The 22,340-nt window shown below is 39.8% G+C and overlaps 1 protein-coding gene across 2 annotated transcripts in view; it reads right to left on the reverse strand.

Moving 5' to 3' along the window:
- The window catches only part of STX17 (syntaxin 17), an 84,385-nt gene that overhangs the window by 18,675 nt on the left and 43,370 nt on the right, over nt 1–22,340 (reverse strand). For both annotated transcript variants that reach the window (XM_036739174.1, XM_036739173.1), the window contains exon 4: nt 9,392–9,617. In XM_036739174.1, coding sequence (XP_036595069.1) covers nt 9,392–9,617 — 226 coding nt within the window. The remainder of the gene's footprint in view (nt 1–9,391; nt 9,618–22,340) is intronic.

A 22,340-nucleotide genomic window follows, 5' to 3' on the forward strand; every position in this document is an offset into this window, starting at 1 on the left:
GTCAGTACCCTAAACGTGGGGAAAATACAAGCAGAGAAAATATAAACAGAGAAAATACAAGCAGAAAAATCAGCACAAAGACTAACAGACAGGGCTCCGTCTGAATCAAAGCAATATTGCTACACACTTCACATGTATCACTAGATCAAGAGAGCCTTTACATCTGAGTAGCAGGGTTAGGGCTCTTAACAAAAGGGCTATTCAGAGTCCTGTCCAGGGAATCACAAGGTCCTTCTCATAAGCGAACTCCCAAAGCAAAATACCAACCTCAGAATAGGATATACACTTCTGGCTAATAGGCTCAGAGCCAGAAGGCATCACAACCCTTGTGCCTCAGTGCCTAAACAGCTTAGTACCAAAAGGTGTGAAAGCCTACCTACAAGCAAGCCTCCCCATAAACAAATTTCCCCTTTAAGCAAGTTCCTCCCCCAATTAGCTCCACTTGAGGCTTATTAATGGGCAGGGAAGACCTTATATCCTATTAACATTATAGATACTAACTACGTGACCCTGGGCAAGTCACTTAACCTCTGTTTGCCTAATCTGCTGCAGAAGGAAATGGCAAACCACTCAAGTATCTTTAAGAAAATCCCACACAGGGTCACAAAGAGACAGACATGACTGAACATATAACAATACTTACTACTAAAGTCAATTGAATTAGGCAAGATGTTTTGATTAGCTAGCTCTAGGATCACATAATTCCTCTAACTACATAAATTTGAGAATGGGGGAGGGGTAGACTCAAGCAGCTTTGAAGGTGTTGACAGAAGTATTGCAGTAACAATATGCAAATGATGGAACTAAGTATTAGGATAATCTCATACAGAGACAGAAAGTTCAGCAGCTGAGTTCAAAATTTCTTGTTGCTAAGTAGCTGCTAGTAATGGTAAATTCTATGCTGATTGACCTAAGTAAGAAGTCTGAAGTCAGCTTTTTTTTTTCTCTTGAACATCAAAGATGTCAAGGACCCTCTGAGATCTCTGACTACCGCACACACGTCTGAAAGAACAGGGAAAGGTTCACCATGTACTGTCAAGGGCAGAACAAAGACCTTATGACAGATTACTTGCCAACCAAACTCTTTACTGTTCTGTGCGCTCAATTTGGCAAACAGATTAACATTCAACAACACAAAGAAACACAGAAATAAACATACAAGCAAAGTTTACGAAGGACAAAATATCAATAACGCCCTCTCTCTCTCTCGAATAAGTGTCACCTGGCTAACCCATCCTCCAAATTTTTGCACATTTGCACAGCTTTTTGAACAGCAACAACAGACCAGACTATTAAACATGAACCCTAATGTTTTGACTCTTGGCTTTTCGTGCTACCTAAAAGCAAGCCTCACAGAAGGAGAAAGACTGAGCTGGTCCTTGGAACTTCTATCCCAAGATACTATCTGCTTCCTTTGCATCTCAGTTGCCCACCTTTCCTGGGATTGAGGAGAGTTTTGGGTAACCAACCAGCACTCAAGAAGGCCTCTCTTCGATCGCCACACTGAGTTGCTGCCCAATTAAACACAAACGAAGGCCTGTGTGGGCTGTCTCACTCTGAGTCTTTTGGCAGATTTTCTTCCCTACACTTTAATCACAGGGTAGGTTGTGTTAACAGCCTATTCAGTTATTTCCTATATATCTTCATATTTTCTGCGTCCTGCCAAGACATGTGAACTGCAGCTTCTGCACCTTCTCTTTCTGTGTTCTCTCCACTCAGTATAAAGACTTGAACTTTAAAAAGCCTTATCTTACAGATGTCTTCCCTCATGCCCACTCTCAAGGCAGCATGGTACAATGGAAAAGTGATCTGGGTTTGAGTGCTGGCCCTGCAGCTTACAAAGTGTGTGACTGTGGGCTTGTTTCCTCCTCTTCAAAATGAGGCTAACTCTTGTATTACCGGATGGGGTCCTAATAGAGCTGCCCCCAGCCCCAATATTCTAACTTCATTATAGGTCCACCATACCTACCCCCCTGCCCCGCCCCTGCCAATGTCCTAACATGCCTCACTGCTCACTAGAACAGCAGGTGTGTCCTTGAACTCTTAGTTCCCACAGAAACAGCGGGCCTGTCTGTGTGAGAGGAACCCAGCCACTGCCTCTACCTAGCTACTGCCCCCAGACCTATCCAATCACAATCACACCATCCATCTGTTTTAACAATCCGGCTAGCAGCTTCTGTGGAGGCGTAAGATCCTCCCACAGCCAGCACCCAGGAGGCTGCCAGCACGCTGGGAAAGCACAGGTTCTTTTTATCTGCTTAAACAAGGAAAGCACGGTGAAGGGGTTGACCAGTTTACTTTAATCCAGCATTCAGTTAGTTCAGGGGAGCATACAGACAATCATCAACAGACAGACCAAATACAGATTCATTCACTTACTTCAGGGGAAAAATCCAGCACCCTGAAGTTCAGAACATTCATTTAGTCCAGGGGAAAAAGCCAGCACTCTGAACTTTAGGTCATTCATTTAGTTTGGGGGAAAAACAACCAGCACTCCGAACTTCAGAATAAAATACAAACAAATTACAAATCTCAACAGACAGAACCAATAAAATTCATAGTTACCAACATCTAGGTTCAGCCCAAGAGTTTGGGCTGGCCCAGAGTCACGTTCCCCACCGCTGCCGTGACAACTGGAAAAGGAAAAAAGGATCTTCAAGCTGTCTTCTCCCCTCTTATAGAGTTTTTGACATCATCAAGCGCCGCCTGAATGACCAGGGCCGATTGGTTCTTGAGTTGGCCCCTCCCCTCAGCCAGCCCCATGAATCATCACACAGGAAGTTCTCTGCTCCCAGGCATGGGTCTCTGGGCTTCCTGCCCAGGAAGAGAAGCAGCACGTCCACGCAGGTCAGTACCCAACAGAGGTGGACCCAAACCCACGTGGTCCAAAAGCCTCTGCTGTCCTAGACATGTAAACTAGGCCCTCCCCGGAGTTAGCCCTAACAGGGGCCCAGCACCCAGCAAGGCTCAATGAGATAAACTGAGTCACTCAAAGAAAACAAAGGCCATCCTGGTCACACCATCCAGCCCAAGGCAGGACCACAACAGCTAGCCAACTGGAGGGCAGCATGACAGGAATGCTTCCCCACCAAACCATAGAAGGGGCCCACCCTACCATAGCGCCTATGCAGTTCCACTAAGGCTAGGACCCTTAGCCCTTAACAAACTCCTCCTGCTTTTTCAATATTAATCATATTCCTATATTCTATGTAAATTCTGATTATGTAATCAGTATCTTTACCCTATAAAAATCCTTCTTGCTTTCTTTGAAGTTGCTGGTTCCTCTTGGAACTTAACCTGCTCCATGAGAGCCCTCCATCTCCATAAATGCCTGTACGTGGATTAGTGGGAGTCTGACTGAATTTTTTGAGATGGGTTCTACCACAACACATCACGAAACCACAACAGTTTTTGGCCTTAGGTGGGCAGAGACTGAACCGCAACATTACCTATGTCATAAGGTTATTATGAAAGAAGTTTACCATTGTAAATTGTAAAGTTCTACGTACATGTAAGCCATCATCATGATCATTAGTGTTGTATAAAGGCTTCTTAGCCTGATTTACTCATTGCCAGGAACATGTTTGTCGGCCATATCCTATATTGGGACCTTGAAGAATCAGACTCTTAGAGCAGGAAGGTTGCTAGATTTCTAGATGTTCACTAACCATATTTTTAGGAGTATCCTAGAATTTTAAGGATGTCCTAGAATTTTCCAGGAATTTTGGTCATGCCCTTTTCTTCTTTTTCTGAGTGAAACATTTGTTTTTCTCCAGTCCTACCCAGAGTCCATTCTTGAAAGTCTTTCAGATATCACTGATAATGGTTCAGCAATCACTTTTTCCAGTTCTTTCAAATATCCAAGGATATGGCTAATCTAGGCCGGATGATTTTAATTCTTCAAGGGTAGTTAGGTACTCTCATACTATCTCCTTACCTATGCTGGATATCAACTTATTAGCCATATGCATTGTCCTTTCTAGTCCAAAAGCTACTTCCTCTTGGTTTTCGTATGGTGTCTCTCCAAAGATTTCAGAATTGAGCCCCTCCTGGTAATAGAGCAGTCTTAGGAAGGTCATCCCTTTGAGTTCAATCAGGAGGAATGTCATTTCCCTATTCTCCAGTTAACATGAAAGTACTTTTGCCACACCATAGGGCCAGGGGACCACCACTACCAATACACCAAAAACACAGACCTTAATGGGGCAAGAATGGTCACAACACAAAGCCTTGAGGTTTTCACCTCACCCTACTTGTCTAATTTCAACCCTTTCCCCTGCCTTTCTCTCTGTCTTTCTCTAATGTCTCCATTTCCTGCCTACCAAAATAATGATAATGATGTCATGTTTCTACAGTGTTTTAAGGTTTGCAAAGCACTCTCTTCACAACAATCCTGCAAGGTAAATAGCAAAACTATTTTAATGCCATTTTCCATATGAGGAAACTGAGGCACAGAAAAGCTTAAGTGACTTACCCTAACTAGCAGCTTTTTTCTAAGGACATAGCTAGTTAAGGATCTGAGCCTACATCTGAATCTAATTCTCTTTACTCCAAGTCTAGCACACTTTCCCCTCAACTAGGCAATAGCTGAGCTGTCTGCAGTAACACAACTTTAGAGTTCTCTTGCATATCAATCTACCCCTCATGTCTGCCATCCCAGGGGTACACACATACTTCTTGGTTCTGAGTTTGCCTTCTCTTTCAGTCTTTCAGGTAAACAGATATTCTCATGAAACCCATGCATAAGAAGTACACTGTCAACTTTTCCTCTAGGCCCTCATTTGATCACTTTTTAGAAAATTAATGACATTGCCTCCTTCTAGCCAAAATAGCTCTTAACTGGAAAAATTCATTGATGTATGTAAGCAATAGTCTCATTCTTCTGCTCTGATACAGGCCACAATGGTATAATGTAAAGTTCCCTGGACTTAAGTGTGTCAGAAAGAACTGGACCTGAATCTCTTCTATAACACTTACTAGCTATGTAACCATGGACAAGCCAATTTTCTCTCTGATTCTCAGTTCCCTCATCCAAAAATTTTTGAATAATACCTCATACACATCAAAGGGCTGTTGTGAAAATAAAATAAGACAATTTATGTAAAGTGAGTTGTAAACTCTAAGAACTATGACTCTCAGCTATCATCATCTTGTTCTCATCCTTTTCAATGGAGTCCATTATAGAAAAAGGTCTGGGGACAAGTTATTATCCTATCTAAAAAATCTAATGTTCTAAGGACATTTGCACAGATTGATGATAAATTCTTGTAGCTGAATAAAAGTATTACAATGTAAGCTCATCATGAGGCTCACTGGAAGTAGCCCAATAACAGTTCTAGGAATGGACTGGACAAGAAGAATGTTATGGGCCACATTTTGACTTAGGAAACCACAAGTTTATACAGATGTTTTTCATTAATAAGTCAACACATTAAGTCAGATAGGAACCACATTTTAGTCTCATTTGGGCCTAACTCAGAACTGTTATGGGGGCTGCATGTGGCCAAAGGGAGGGCTGTGTGTTGAACTACTAGATGACATAAAACCAAAAGATGTCAATAAAAATATATTTTTTAAAACAGTCTTAAATTACCAGCATTATCCTGTTTCCACAAACAAATCCTCATGACTCAGCCATTCCTTTAGTGATTCCTGTTACCTGATTATTGCCTGAACTCATCCAAGTATCACTGATGGAAGAAGAACGTTTTGGTGCACTCTTTGATCTTAGTGGTTTCACAGGCTCCGGTGTTACAGCCAACAGATCCAGTGTCATGTACCTGCTGTCAGCCTTAATATCATCTGAAATAATATCTACTTATTCTTACAGTATTTCTGCATATTTTTATCTTTTTTTGCATGTACTTTAAGAATATCTATCAGTCCTCTTCCTCCTATTCGGTGTGGAGGACGCAGTGTTTCCATAGCTTCCTCACGGTGATGGACACTATGTCTGGGTAATATTTTATGTTTTTTTGTTAGAGTATTTTTCCAAATCTCTTATGGTCCATTTTACCATTCTGAAAGTGTACATTAAGTGTACCTACTGTGTAGGTATAAATTGCTTTAAACATGTTCTTCCCATTGAGCTTTAAGTTAAGAATGTCGTTAAGTCTCTTAATGTATTCAACCACAGTTTTCTTTTTGATATTTTTATGCTCAAATGTGTCCTGCTGGGAGGAGACTAAGGTATTTATAGGTATCACTGTCATCCACTGGTTCACTGTAACCTCCAGATTCAAGCTAAAAGCCTACAGTCTCTATATTTCTTTGACATATATTAAGAATTTTACATTTCAGTCCAAAAGACGTTTTGATTGGAGAAAGAATCCAAGAGTTGAAGCAGTTTTTAAATTTTTCAGTAGACCACATAAGCTTGATGTGATCCATATACATCATCCATGCTTTGGTTATACTCCTTTAATTTGGAAGCCATACTTATTTTGATTTAGCAGAGAAAAAAAGAGTAGAAAGGCTGCTAGATTTCTAGATATTCACTAACCATATCTTTAATAGTATCCTAGAATTTTCCAGGAATTTTGGTCATGCCCTTTTCTTCTTTTTTTGAGTGAAACATTTGTCTTTCTCCAGTCCTCTGTAAAGTACATTCTTGAAAGTCTTTCAGATATCACTGATAATGGCTCAGCAATCACTTCTTCCAATTCTTTCAAGTAGCCAAGGATATGGTTAATCTAGGTCAGATGATTTTAATTCTTCAAGGGTAGTTAGGTACCCTCATACTATCTCCTTACTTATGCTGGGTATCAACTTATTAGCCATTTTTATTGTCCTTTCCAGTCCAAGACTAATCAGAACCATAGTGGACTTAAATTACCTCCCTAAAAAATGTCATTTTAAACTAGTTTTGACATTATGGTCATGTTGGCATATTTTAAATAGAGAGACTCATTTTCCATTCGGACATCCAATACTCTAGTGATCTTACTCTTTTGGAGTTAATTTTATACATTTGTTGTTTGTAAATAAACCATGAAGGAGGAACTGAGGCACTCTCTTCACAAAAAGTCAAAGACTTTTTGATGTTACTGTTACTGGTCTGCATCTGTGATTTCATTGGTATAGAAAGCTTCCAGGGAAGAAACTCCTCCTGACAAAACAGATTGGTGACTGTTCTGCAAGTGGAAGTCTCAGTAGTTTGGGGGCACTGAAGGGTTCAGTGAGGTGCTGAGGGTCACACAACTAACATAAGTAAGAAGCAGAACTTGAAGCCAGGTCATCATTTCTCCAAAGTCAGTCCTCTGTCCATGAAGTCATGCTGCCTCTCATCATAATGATTACATATCCAAAATGAAACCGTTGCTTTCTGTGAAGATACCAAACCTAAGCACAGAACTTTCCAACTCAGGAAGCCTCTTCTACCCATCCCTAATTCGCAAAACACAGGAACAAGGCTAGGAAGCTCACACTGACTTAGTTTTTATTTCTACTGGCTTTTGAATGTAAGAGGAAAAACACTGGTGGCTTTGCAGCTGGAGACCATGCAGGAATTTTCATGATCTCATCCATGCTATTTCTGCTGCAATTCATCATAAAGTCTGTGTATTGCCTCTATCAGACCCCTCTAGGGTTAAGGATGAGAGGAAGTGAAGTTCTGAGGTGAGGAGAAACCGAGGGAAAGCTCCACGATGAAGCCTTTGATAAAATGACATTCCAGAGAACAGGGAAGAGCTCATCATTACCCAAACTCTTTGATTTTTGCTGTGTCATATAGGATGGTCTGGAACACAAGACTCTCCCAGGGACACATATAATATAGGAGAAAATAATCGCACACAAAAATCCAGCTGATTGCAAAAGACACTAGGAATATTATTGCTCCCCTATAAAGAGAGGCAACTAGTGGTGCAGTGGGTAGAATGGATAGAGTCAGGAAGACTCATCTTTCTAAGTTCAAATTTGGCCTTATACACTTACTAGCCATGTTACCCTGGGCAAGTCACTTAACCCTCCTAGTTCCCTGAAAAATGAGCTGGAGAGAGAAATGGCAAACCACTCCAGTATCTTTGCCAAGAAAACTTCAAATGGGTCATGAAGAGTTGGATATGACTCTAATATGACTAAACAACAACATGAAGAGGTCTCACTGGCTTTCTCATTCTCCCTTATTCCCAAACAGCTCTGTAACTGTAGTTGGCCAGCCTAGCAAGTTCCCCTAGCTTCTACCTATTGCTGCCGGCAGCCTCAGAATTCGAGAGAGGCTGATGTAGGGCCTGGAGCTAACTGATGATAGCTGCTTCTTGCTGTTCCTGTAGCTTAGTTATCCTGGCTTCCTTCATATTACATTGTCACTCGGCCTGGTCTACATGACTGATATTACTACAATCTCAAATGTCATGTTGTCTGTGTATATCAGCTTGCCTCCTGATCAAGGAACTGGAGAAAAGTTATTCTCTACGTATGCAAAGAAATTCAGCTTTTTCCCTCATCACAGGATAGCAGAATGAAGTCTAACCCATATGATAGCAATAGTTGTGGCCAAGGAGGTGGGGTGAGAATGTCTACTGAGCATAGTTATGCAGCAGTCTGCGTCCATGATTTTGTGAATACCTCTCAGTGCTAGAACTGCTTTTCCCCATAAACGCCACCACTGAGTGGGATGATTTCAGAACATCTGAAAATACAATCATCTTTTATAAAATATGAATTACAAAATGAAACACAGTGAAACCCCTATCTGTCTCTCACAATAACAATTTGACTTCCATGTCAATATGGGGAAAAACAATAGTTAACACAGTTAATGCAAATATGAAAATGAACAACCTGGTTGAGAAGAAGTGGGGGTAACTTCAGGAGGAGGACTTCGGGAACTGACTTCTGGGCAAAAGGAAGGGCCTAGTTATTAGCCACAAAAGAGAGCTAGATAGAAGAAGAAGCCTGGAATTTAGACAGGTGAAACAGGAGGTGACTTTCAGTATCATATAAACATCAGTAGCGTATAAACAGACAATAAGGAATGCACAGAATCACAGAATTTGAGAGTTGGAATGGACCTCAGAGGCCATCTAGTCTAATCCATACATAATCTCTATTTTATAGTGGAGATTGTCCTGTCTCTGCAAAACGACCTTCAAGGAAAGAGAGCCCACCCACCTTTCAAGACAGCCAATTTCACTCGTGGATAGTTCCAATTTTTAGGAAGTTTTTCTTCAATTAAAGCCCATATTGGTCTCTTTGTACCTTCCACCCACTGCTCTCGGTTCTCCCTTCTGGGGGAGTCTAATCCTTCTTCCAAATGACAACCCTTCAAATACCTAAAGACAGCTATTGTCTTTCCTGAGTCTTCTCTTCTCTAATCTTAATATGCTCAGTTCCTTCAATCAAACTGTCTACTGACATGATCTAAAATGATATTTAGCATAATACATACCTCCTACAGTCATTGATCTTGTCAAAGGAGAGTGAAGTGGGGTTCCATCATCATTAAACTGATTTTTAAGTTCTTCTGCAGACTGCAAGTGAAGTTGGAGAAATTCTGTGATTGCACCTGAAGCCGCTTCTTTAACAGGGTCCATCATTCTTTTCAAAACTCCCCTGTCATCCTTATGGACTTTCAAACAGAGCTTCTCCATTTGTTGGATGTTGGAGCGGAGTTGCTACAATGAATTTAAAAAACATCACCACAAATATTTCAGTCTTCAACATTCAACTTGTACTAAGCCTTTATCCATTATTATGTGCAATAACACTATGTTCCAGGGATACGAAAAGATTTTTTTTAAAAAAGGTCCTTGATCTCAAGTCAGAGAAATAAGATGAGTATTCAGATAAATATTATTCAAATCAGAATAGAAATGCTTACTAGAAGTATAAAGTGACAAAGGCTCAGGTAAGGGGTAAATCACATGGGATTGAAATGGTAGCAGGGAAAGCATTATGAAAGAGACAGCAAGTGACCATACCCTGGTTGCAAAGTACCTAAGAAAAAAAAGAGAATACCTTCTTGGGCAATAAACTTGCAGACCTCCATGTAAAGTGATGATGATAAACATTTCACTATCTATTTACAAAAAAATAGCAATATAATAATCCTTCCTTAAAGCTCAGCATTACTCAGGCCTGTATTAAAAAGTGAAGAGGAATTAAGAAGCCTCTTGATGAGGGTGAAAGGAGAGTGTAAAAGCTGGCTTAAAGTTTAACATAAAAAAAAAACTAAGACCTTGGCAACTGTCACCAACACTTTCTGACAACAGAGGGAGAAGAAATGGAAGCAGTGTCAGATTTTATATTCTGGGGCTTAAAGATCACTGCAGACAGTGATTAAAGCCATGAATTAAAAGATGCTTGCTCCTTGGAAGAAAAGCTACGGCAAATTTGGACAGCATACTAAAAAGCAGAGACATCACCTTGTCAACAAAGGTTGGTATACTCAAAGCTATAGTTTTTTTCCAGTAGCAATGTATGGCTACGAGAGTTGGAAGAGGAAGGGAAAAGGAAAGCTGAACACTGAAGAATCCATGCTTTTGAATTACAGTGCTAGGGAAAACTTTTGAGAATCCCTTGGATAGCAAGGAGATCAAAACAGTCAATAAAGAAATTAATTCAAGCCATTCACTGGAATGTCAAGTACTAAAGCTGAAGCTTAAATACTCTGGCTACATAGGGAGAAGATGGGACCACTGGAAAAGCCCCTGATGTTGAGAAAGACTGAAGACAAAAGGAAACGGGAATGGCAGAGAATGAGATGGATAGATAGTGTCACGGAAGCCATGAACATATACTTGGCCAGACATCAAGAGATCGCGGAGGACAGAAGGCCTGTTGTGCTAGGGAAGAGTCAGACACAATTAAACGACTGAACAACAACAACAACCAGGTAAAGGTCTCATAACTAAAGAGGAAAAGCTCAGAGAAGACCTGAGGTTGTCAGCAGCCAAAATGAACGTGTTTTGAGAGGCTAGCTAAAAAGCCAATCCAAGGAAACTGGGGGCAGGATATTTTTACCCTACATAAAAGAAAGTTGGTGGATGAGGGGGACTATAAGGTGGACATAGGAGCTTTGTTACACAATTCAAATTCTGAAACCATACTGATTTGAACTAAATGAAGGAGGAGGGAGGGAAGTTTGTCTGAATTATAGAAGTCTAAATTTAAAGAATGGATTTGTAAGAAACATAGTTTTATTATCTTCAAGTACAGTATCTCAAAATATGCCTAATAGAGTAGTAGTCGCAGGATCACAGATTTAGACCCAGAAGACACCTTATGTATCATTTAGGGTAACCCCTTCATTTGATAAACTTTGGCCCAAAGATTTTAAATGATTTGTCTAAGTTCACATGGAGTTAAGTAGCAGAGCTACAATTTGAACCTAGGTCCATTGACTACAAATTCAGTGCTTGTGGTTCCTTCTAGATAATTTTATTTAGTGGAAGTAATTTATAATAAAAATAGTTCACATTTATTTAGTGCTTAATAATTTACAAAATAATTTCCTCATAAGAACCCTATAAGGCTAGTAAGTGTTATAATTAGCACAATTGTATTCACAAATGTATGTTTCTAAGGTTGAAAGTATTAATAACACCTTATTTCCTCAACTATCACCATCTGGGGATTTCTGAAAATTAAGGAAGCACACATCAGATAAAGGACTTTGTACCAAAGGGAAAAGCTGGGAAGCCATCTGTGGAGCTGGCAAATCACCTCTCCAATTTGGATACAAACTTGGAGAACCAAATTATCCTTCCTGAATCTTGTCCTCCTAAGGCATTGGTTGGCTATGAAGAGTATTCTTTAATAAATTTAATAAATCATATCTGGACATAAAAATCTCACTTTCAATTTTCTCTTTTTCTTTTCTAAGGATGGACACTAAATTACTCTTGCAGAAGTCTTTGCCACCAATGTAGGCATTCATATGGGTGGAGAAACTGGTCAAGTTTCCTCACTTTACATTTCTAGAACTCACAGAAAGAGCCTTTATGCAAACTGTTGTAGTACAGAGATCTAATTTAACATCACAGCCCAGATATGTTATTTCCCATAGTATTAAGATGCTATTGCTATGCAAATACTTCAAAAGATGGCACAGAGAGGCAAAAGGCACATTGATCTGCCGAATAATCAGATTATACTATAAAACTCCCCAGGAAAAAAAATGGTTAAAAGTCACCATTATTTATTAGGAAGGGAAATGGGTAATTAGGACATGTCTAGGGGACCTGCTAAATGTGAGGAATCAAAATAAAAGGGCTTTCAAATTTATAAGAACACAAGCTATTCCCCAATTGATAAATGGTCAAAGGATACGAAAAGGTAGTTTTCAGAGGAAGAAATCAAAGCTATCAAGTCACATGAAAAAATGCTGTCATTACTGATGAGAAAAATGCAAATTAAAACAACTGTGAGATGCCACTTCATGCCTATCAGAATGAATAACATGACAGAAAAGGAAAATGACAAATGTTGGAGGGGATGTGAAAAAGTCGAAACATTAACACTGTTGGTGGAGTTGTGAAGTGGTCCAACCATTCTGGAAAACAATGTGAAACTATGCCCAAAGGCTATTAAACTGTGCACACTCTTTGACCCAGCAACACCACTACTAGGTCTATATCCCAAAAAGATCAAAGAAAAGGAGAAATATGAAAATATTTATAGCAGCTCTTTTTGAGGTGGCAAAGAACTGGAAATTGAGGGAATGCTCCTCAACTGGGGAATGGCTAAGGAAGCTGTGGTATAAGATTGTGATGGGATACTATTATGCTACAAGAAATGCTGAGCAGGATGGTTTCAGAAAAACCTGGAAAGATCTATATGAACTGATGCAAAGTGAAGTGAGCAGAGCCAAGAGAACACTGTTCACAGTAACGGTAATATTGTAATGATGATCAACTGTGAAAGACTTAGCTATCCTTAGCAATGCTTTGATCAAGACAATAATCCAAGTCAATTCCAAAGGTCTCATGATGAAAAATGCCATCCACTTCCAGAGAAAAGGAAGTAACAGACAGTGAGTACAGACTGAAGCATACTTTTAAAAAACTTTGTATTTTTGGGGGGAGGCGGGGTAGAGTGTTTCGTATGTATTTTCTTTTGCAACACAGTTAATACAGAAAGGTTTTGCAAGATTTCACATGTAAAACTGGTATCACATTGCTTGCCTTATCAAGGGGTGAGGGAAGGGTTGAAAGGGAGAGAATTTGGAACTTAAAATTGTTTTAAATGACATGTATAATTGGGAAATATTTAACAAAATATACATGTACATGTAAATATATGTATATATGTATGCAATTAATGCACACACACACACATACACACACACACACACACACACGGCAGCTAGATGGTTCAGTGGATAGAGTGCAGGGCCTTGAGTCAAGAAGACTCAAGTTCAAATTCTGCCTCATACACTTACTATCTGTGTGACCCTGGGCAAGTCACTTAGCCTCTTTTTGCCTGAATCCACTGGAGAAGGAAATAGCAAACCACTCCAGCATCTTTGCCAAGTATATCCTCACGTACTATGGTCCATGGGGTCACAAAAAGTCATATACCACTGAACAACAGCTACCATAAAAGAAATGACTGAATGACTGAACAACAACTATATTTATATCTATATGTATATATCTATATTTATCTATCTAAAGGGCAGGGAGGGGGGCCTCCTAGTTGGAGTCCTTGATAGTTTTTCCTAACTGAATGAGGTAAAATCTTATCAAAGGGCCTTTGATTAGTGGGACTCATTGAAAGAGATACTTTTCCCATTCAGTCTATCATAGGTCCCTTAAGTAACCCTAAGAAGAGGTTAATCTGAATTAAAGAGGTTTTAACCTATACTGAAGAATATTATGTGAGTGACAGTACAAAGCTGTTATCTGTGTCCTTAGCGGAGGGAATACATTTAAACTTTGGAAATATCTGATTCTAAGTATAGGTATCTCAACATCCTTGGTAGACCCTAAACTCTCTGAGGTCCGGGAATGTGTCTAACTTGATCTTTGTATTCCCAACACCAAGCACTGTATGATAGGCTTAGTGGATGCTTAAGAAGTGCTAAAGGAACAAATAGGGCATTAGGTAAAATTTCCTTTTGGGGGTATTTTAGATATTCCAGACACTGAAATGCACAATCAAACAGGTTGAGGCATTTGTTTATCTGGATATTTATTTTTTTTTAAAGGAAGTGCTACCCTATCTAAGAGGGTTCAGAGGGAAATCCTATTCAGATTGGAATTCTTTGAGAAACACCCTTCTATCCGCTGGATCTCACTTTGCCGTACAACGGGAGGCAGCAAGATCCTGAAAAGAGTTCTGAGCTTGGAGTCAGGAAGGCGTGAATTAGACTGCTGGATCAGACACTTTTTAGCTGCATGACTACGCACTGATTACTTAATTTCTGTATGCTTCATTTTCCTCATCTATAAAATGTAAATAATAGTATCCACTTCATTTCAAGGCTCCAGTGAGGGAAAGTATCTAACGCATTTTGCAAACTTTCAAGTGATATATATATATGTCAGGTATTTTGTTTTATTTTATTTGAAAATATATTTAAAATTTTAATTTATTTATTTTTCAAAGTTAACCACCTGTTAAACCTGCACTTTGGAATCTCCTGACTTTATTTGTACTTATTTCTCTGCATTACAATAGGTATGAATAGTTAAAGAAGACAAAAACATAAATATACATGTACGTACATACCTATATCTCTTTGTCTATGACAAAACAACACAACAAAAGATAGAAACACAGTTCCATTTACACCAAAAATGAACATAGCTCAGGAGCCCCGGGTCGGGGGCTCTAATCAGCTGGTCATTCTCAAAGCTCAATTTAGATTACTACGGAGTTGGCGCAGCCCTGCCCACATGGGTTTGCCCAATTACTGTGCCTGCATAATTTAGAGATTTCATTATTAGCACTTGCCTTTTTTTCCTCACCCTGAAACTGATATCAGAGTTATACAGAAGTAGAACGTGATTACATCCCAGAGAAAGGATAAAAGACCATTGTTTTATAAAACAGGAAAGAATGTTTTAGTTGGCAGATATCCACTTCCAGACATGGTCATTTAAGAAAACTCAAAGTTCAAAATTACAGAGAATCTTCAATTAAGCATACTGCACAAAAACGGATAAAGGCAATAAAGTAGAAGAGCGGCCTACCTAACTTTAAGGGAATAATCATTTATATAGCATGTACTATGTGCCAGGGACCGTACTAATAGCTTCTGCAGCTATCTCATTTGGTCCTCACAACAGCCCTACGAGACAGGTACTATTTCCATTTTACAGTTGAGGAAACTGAGTTCATAGAGTTACTAAGTGTCTGAGGCCACATCTGTACTCAGGTCTCCTTGACTCTGGTGCTTAGTATGGTCAGACCCCATTCTACTCCTTTAAATTTTGGATAGATGTGGCTAGTAGATTGTTCTTGTCCCTTCAAAAGGAAGTGAATTCTGGTTTGCCTTTTTTGAAAAACTCTTCCCTTCTGCCCCCAATCTTGCTTAATTCTCGAGACCTGAATTTGACACACTTTTATTTTGACCTTGGCTTATATGTGAATTCCCTTTCTGGTGCAATGTGGTTCTGGCTTTGCTGTCCTCTCCTGGTAATGTGTTGATTCCCGGCCAATCCTGTGACTTCTTAATTGAAGTTGTAAGTGTTCTACGACAACCTGCTTCCTCCTTATTCACACTGTTGCTGTTCACCTGGATTTTTCCTTCTGGATTTCATCCCAAGCTGACCTCGTACAGAGGGAGCTTAACTATTCTCCAGAATCCCTATCTTTGCCTATGTTACAGCTGGTCCAAGTATCTCATTGGCCGCTTTGTACCTTGCACCTGTTCCTAGTTCTCAGATGCCCACCAGAGGCTGAATTCTAGCATTGTCCCACTTGGACCTCAGGTTAGCCTTAATTGCACTGGTAGCACCTATTCAAAATTGACAATCATTGTGGTTATACACAGAAAGTGGTCAATAAATATCTGCTGACAATGAAGTTGGTCAGTAGCCACGAAACCAAATAGGATAACACACTGCAGAAGGAGGGATAGGATAACATACTGCAGAAGTAGGGAGTGGTAGGAGAGAGGTCAGGTGTGAAAAAGGAAGCTCTACTCATCAGCCTTTATAATTACATGAAACTACACCAGGGGTACTTTTGGCCACTAGACTGGATCTAGTGACACCACATCGGCCACTACCATTTCACCACTGAGGCATCCTGGAAAGTAATTTCCTTTTTGGGAAGCTGCTGTAGCTATTCTCTTTAGAGTGGAATCAATAAAGAGTTATGGAAAATAAAGGACATCAGTGAAAATAAATAATTTCCATTGAAGCCCACTGCAACAAAAGCAATGTATCTTCTAATAAAACTTCAGAATATGTCTCTCTCTTGGTTTCTTCTCCTACTTTCCACTTCTGCTTCTCCCTTTCCCTCTGTGGTTCTCTTTGTCACTTTATCTCTTATCCTTTCATCTGTCTTTTTCTTTCTCTTCCTCCCTTCCTCCCTTCCCCTCTTCCTTCCTTCCCCTGTGTTACATTCTCTAGTTTTAATTACAAAAGTGGGTGAATCAATTGTTTTATATTTTTTTAAACAAAACGACAATCCCAAACCTTACAAAACTATTTCTGTATAACTATATCACTTTTATTTACTTATCTGTATTCACTTTTCTGTGTCCATATTGTTTCCCCCTAAAACAATGTAAGCCCCTTGAGGGCAGGGACTGTTTCATTTTCATCTCTGTATTCCCACTGCCTGGCATGATACTTTGCACACAGTATTTAATAAATGTTGGTTGGATTTGATTAGTTTTTTACTTAAATGCAGCATTTCATTGTTTTTAATCTGTGGATATGTGGTCCTTAATAGAAACAAGGTTCCCCAATCCTTTCCCTCCAAATTAAAATTAAATTAAAGCTAAAAGGGACAAAGAAATGTATTAAAATGGCACAACCAAATGGAACAGCAACTTAGTTTGATTTAAGGTTTAGCCTGGTCTTGACCTCTCCTGAACTTATTCTAATTTTTATGCACTGTATGTTTAGATGGAATGGTTTTGTTTTCCTCATTTGAAAAAGAAGGGGAAAAAGAACCAATGAGCTCTATGGTACTTTTCCAGTTCTATAATGCTATGATGCATTTTTATTTCACTTTATATTCTGTCCATGTTTACTTAAATGCCATTCAGGAGATTTTCATTGAAATTATCTGATCTATTCCCAATCTTGTTGCTAATAAATTTTATCTTTTATCATCTAAGTTATCTATATCTCAATACTTTAAGAGAGCCATGATTTAATTGCTTTAGGTATTTCTTCCACAGATCACAATTCCTTCACATTTTAGTAAATGAATTGCTATAGCCAAAAATCCTCATCATTTATTGACCAGTCTTCTGATGATACACAACTTCAACTTTTGCTAGACTGACCCTCAGATTAAAAAAGTGTAATTCAAAAGTACAATCTATATATTCAAAGCCTTTTCAACTTATCAGGGCCTGTCAACACTTGTGCTATATATACTCACATAATCTTTAAGGACCTAGGGTGACCTTCATTACATGATGAGGCAATAGTGAAGGTCTTTAGTCGTACTATCTTTATCTATGCCATTAAAAAGTGAATAAAAATCATACTAAATTTGTAAAATAAGGGTCAATGGAAAGATTTAGCATTTTTTTTTTACCATTTTATGATATAAATTCTTATTTCCCAGACTTTTTAGTTCATGACACAAATATGTCAAATGCCCACCCAAATTGGCACATTCAAAGCCAAAATGTCAGTAGGGTACGGCTTGAATACCATAAGTAGAACAAATTCTGTTCTGTCCCATCCATTGAATAAGAAAGCGAAAGACCTTTAGTTGTCTTCATCATGGCAGAGTTTGAGTCAACAAGCCACAACTGAAACCAATATATCCAAATCAAACAGAAAGGAACTGAAGGGAAATAAAGTCTAAGTAAACAAGCTAATGAACAAATCTAAGGACACAAACCAAGCAAGAGGGTGCTGATCTCCTTCATGGGATCCTATACAAGTGAGCAGGTCCAAATCAGTAGCACAGAAGGGACGTAACTATGATTCAAAAGCAGAAGCTAGCTGCTCTCACCTATGATCTTTTACTCCCTACTGGGGATGGGCAGACAAAGTTGGCAGGTATGTGCTGAAAGCCAGAAGCAATTCTTACTTTGGAGCTCTCCAGGAGGTTCAAACAGCTGCTTATGGCAGAGAGGCCGCACTGGCTATTTTCAGAATCTAGGATGACCTAGCAATTTTCCTTTCTTTAACTCAAATCCATTTACCTAGTGACCAAATTTTATCAGCAATGATTTCAAAGCTTCCCCTGAGCTTATCTATCACATTAGAGGTAATCACAATCCATCTTTAGTGTCAACATCATATATGTGTATGATGCTAGTTGTTCCATAGTACAATACTGCTTCTCCTCCCTGACAATTAAAAATTTCCAAAAGGAATAAATATAAAGATTTTGTACTTTTATAGCATCTGTCTTCTAAAGAGCTCAAAACAGTCCACATGTATTACCTCATCAAACTTTATCATGCCTTTGTGATTTATGAAATGTAGTGATAGGGAAACAGTAATATATGAGTTTTCACCTTTATCCTTGGTGCTTTAATAAGTCTATGATTTCATCTTTGTGGGTACTCCTTCCACCAATACAAATCCTAACTCCTCTGTTTCATCTAAATTCTGTCCACTTTTTTCTCATAAACACATATCATATATACCTAATGTACTAGAATCCTATTCCTAGTTCTTTTGGTATTTTGGGATAAGAATATTATCATTGTGGCTGTTCACATGTTATCTATCATTCTTGCTACATGACCACTCACCCTGTTTTGACTTACTGATTATCTGTTATTACTGGTAATACGTTGGAGCCTGCTTTCAACCATCATATATCCTCCCATTTCCCTTTGGATTACTTATAAAATTTAAATTTTTCTGAGGTTTTTATGTTCCATGGTTTGTGGCTATCTGGTTAGCTGTTGTCCTTCATTCTTAATGAGGATCAAAATGACATCACTATGCTTGAATCAAGATTCATTGTGTCCAACTGTGGCTGATCAGGCCAATACGAGCTCGGAATGCTCCACCACAGGTCGGGCACAAATAGTCTGTGTGAACATTTAAGGTAAATACTTCAAATTTGCACACCTTGTGTTTCCTTTGAGCTGTTTCAATTCTGCTTTGCTCATAGAGCTCAGCACCTTCTCTGATATGGGCATGCCATGCTGAGCAGTCCTGTGCCAGTGTCTCCCACATCACACAATTCCAAAATTCTTAGGAGAGACCTTGAGAGTGTCCTTGTATACCTTCTTCTGACCATCATGTGAATGCTTGCCCTGTGTGAGTTCTCCATAAAATAGTCTTTTTGGCAAGTGGACATTTTGCATTCAAACAATGGGGCCAGCCCATTGGAGTTGTGCTTGCTGAAGCAGAGTTTGAATGCTTGGCAGTTTAGTTCGAGTAAGGCCCTCAGTGTCTGGTACCTTATCCTGCCAGGTGATCTTCAGAATCTTCCTAAGACAATTCAAAGGGAAGCGATTCAGTTTCCTGGCATGGCACTGGTAGACTGTCCAGATTTCACAGGCATACAACAATGAGGTCGGCACCACAGCTCTGTAGACCTTCAGTCTGGTAAGCAGTCTAATACCTCTTCTCTTCCATACTTTCCTTCGGCACCTCCCAAACACTGAGCTAGCTCTGACAATGCGTGCATCAACCTCATTATCAATGTGTACATCCCTGGAAAGTGTACTACCAAGGTGAGTAAACTTATCCACAGCATTCAAAACTTCTCCATTTGCTGTAACTGATGGTTCCACGTATGGATGGTGTGATGGTGGCTGATGGAGCACCTGTGTTGGTGTTGTCAGGCCAAAATTAGCACAAGCAGCAGAGAACTGATTCATACTTCATTGCATCTCAGCTTCAGAGGCTGCATTGAATGCACAATCATCTGCAAGCAGAAAATCATGCTGCAAACAGAAAATCAATATCTCCCTCCACTTTGGTCTTGGCTTGTAGCCTGTTCAAGCTGAAGAATTTACCATCAGTGTAGTAGCTGCCCTTGATGCTGTGTTCATCCTCATTGAAAGCATTTTACAACACAGCTGAAAACATCATGCTAAAAAGCATGGGAGCAAGCATACAGCCTTGTTTCACTCCTTTGGTAACTGGGAAAGCATGTGGCCATATAGTATCATCATGATGATACTAACACTGAGTTGGGCAATTATAACATTGGGCAGTCTGAAAGCTGAAAGAATTATGTGAATTCCTAAATGCAATTCAGCCCAATTCCCTTCCACTTAATTTAGGACTATTATTCATCTATAGTACTTGTCCAGGGGCAGTTTGCTGCTACTTGAAGATAGTTGTTGCCTCTATAAGTGATGCTGCTACCTGCCATATGGAACTACCCAAGTGGAATTAATTTAGAAGATAGGGCTTCAGGCACCTATGTGTAAACAAACACATTTGCCCAAAAGAAGCTGTAAATCATGTTGAAATCTGTGTAGAATTCAGATCCTCTCTGCTATCCCTGTTGGACTAGCCAAAGCCTAAAAACCCAATTGTTTTGCTGGCACCTCAAACTACTATGACCTGGTAATAACTCATGCTTCTGTCTCTAGAACCTCAACTCAGAAATCCACACCACTGGTATCCAGTCTCTGACTTTCACTTGATTTAAGTGGCTGATTATTTGAGCAGTAACTCTCTAACCGTGGCTTTTCACAGTTCTCTGGCTGAGGAAACCTCTGTCTACAGCATGGAGAGGCCTACAGCCCCAAGTCAATGATAGAACCTGTTCCTATCCCCACTCTTGAAGGGCCCAGGAAAAACAGTACAAATACAAAAATTGAAAGACAAGACACCTGTCTAGCTGCATGTTAAAACTTGGCACTAGTATTTTTCATACACTTTGCTTTTCCAGTATGGTTAATTAGACCAATATCTTTTTAGTCAGTCAATAAATATTTTTAAAGCACCTACTATGTGTCCTATGCTAAGTGTTAGTAATACAAAGAAAGACAAGTCCCTGCCCTCAGGAAGTTTACAATTCAGTGAGGAAAACAATACATAAAAAGAATCAGAAAAGTAGAGGGGGTCAGGAAGGTATTTGGTGTGGAGTCATGATGGAGTCCTGAAGCTGGGGTGAGAAATGATCTGAGAAGAGGTGAATTACAATTGATTTTATCTTGCAAAACGATGAGTTTTGGGGGACCATTAAGTCCAAGAGAGCAGATGGGTGAGAAATGGTGCAGTGAATGCTTTGGATGCCCCCTTTAAGTGACAGAGGATCTGGGAGGAGCTCTCCAATGTTTACCTCCCACTCTTGACAATCAGATGGCGGGGGGAAGAGCCCCAGTGACAGACGATATAAGTTTCAGAATTTTCATCTTGCAGAATGATTTTTCATTTTCTTTTACATTATTGCAGCTTTTTCTGAGGTGGTTTTGTATTTATCCAGAACACACTGTAATTTGTACAATGTCAACTTCCAGGAGCAAAGCCAAGACAGCAGAGTAGAGGAAGCACTAAAGCTGAGCTCTCCCAACATTCCTCATCAAAAACCTTTAAAATAATGCCTCAAATAGAATTCTGGAGCACAAGAGCCAACAATAGGTCAGAGTGAAACATTTTTCTAGCATAAAACAGCTTAGAAGGTTGGAAAGAGAGTTGTGTATACCAGAGTGAAGGCTACTTCAGAGCCCCTGTGGCAGCAACACCAGCTGTGGGCCTTGGGAGTGGCAACAGTAGCAGCAGCAGCAGCTTCAGGAGCTCTCTGCCCAGAGATGGTAAGGAGGTCACGGAACTGGTCAGAAGAGCTCACAGGAGACCCCTGTGCTAGCACTGCGCATAGCATCCAGCATATTTGGCAACTCCATTGCCTATACATCTTCCAGGACACAGTTTCAGGGTGGAGAGGAGTGCTTTTGGTCACAGGGGAGCAGGAGCCCTCAGGAGCAATAATGCTTTTGGTCACAAGGGACCAAGAGCCCTGGGAAGCAGTATTGATTATGGCTACAAAGGATCAAGGTCCTCCCAGAGTTAAGGGCCAGAGCATGGACCAGGAGAGCAATGACCACACCTCTCTCTAGATCATACCACCCTGGAAGCACCAAAAACTTCGAAACCCCCAGAACTAGCTATGAAAACAGTAGCATGAAAAAGCCTGAAGCATGGGACAGTGCTTCCCACCCACAAGGAACAGAGCCAAACTTTAACATAAAGTTCAAAGTCAAGAAATAGGCTAGAAAAATGAGCAAAGAACAAAAAAGAACCTGACCATAAAAAGCTACTTCGGTGACAGGGAGG

The sequence above is a fragment of the Trichosurus vulpecula genome, chromosome 9, assembly GCF_011100635.1.
Source record: "Trichosurus vulpecula isolate mTriVul1 chromosome 9, mTriVul1.pri, whole genome shotgun sequence".
In the NCBI taxonomy this organism is placed as follows: domain Eukaryota; kingdom Metazoa; phylum Chordata; class Mammalia; order Diprotodontia; family Phalangeridae; genus Trichosurus; species Trichosurus vulpecula.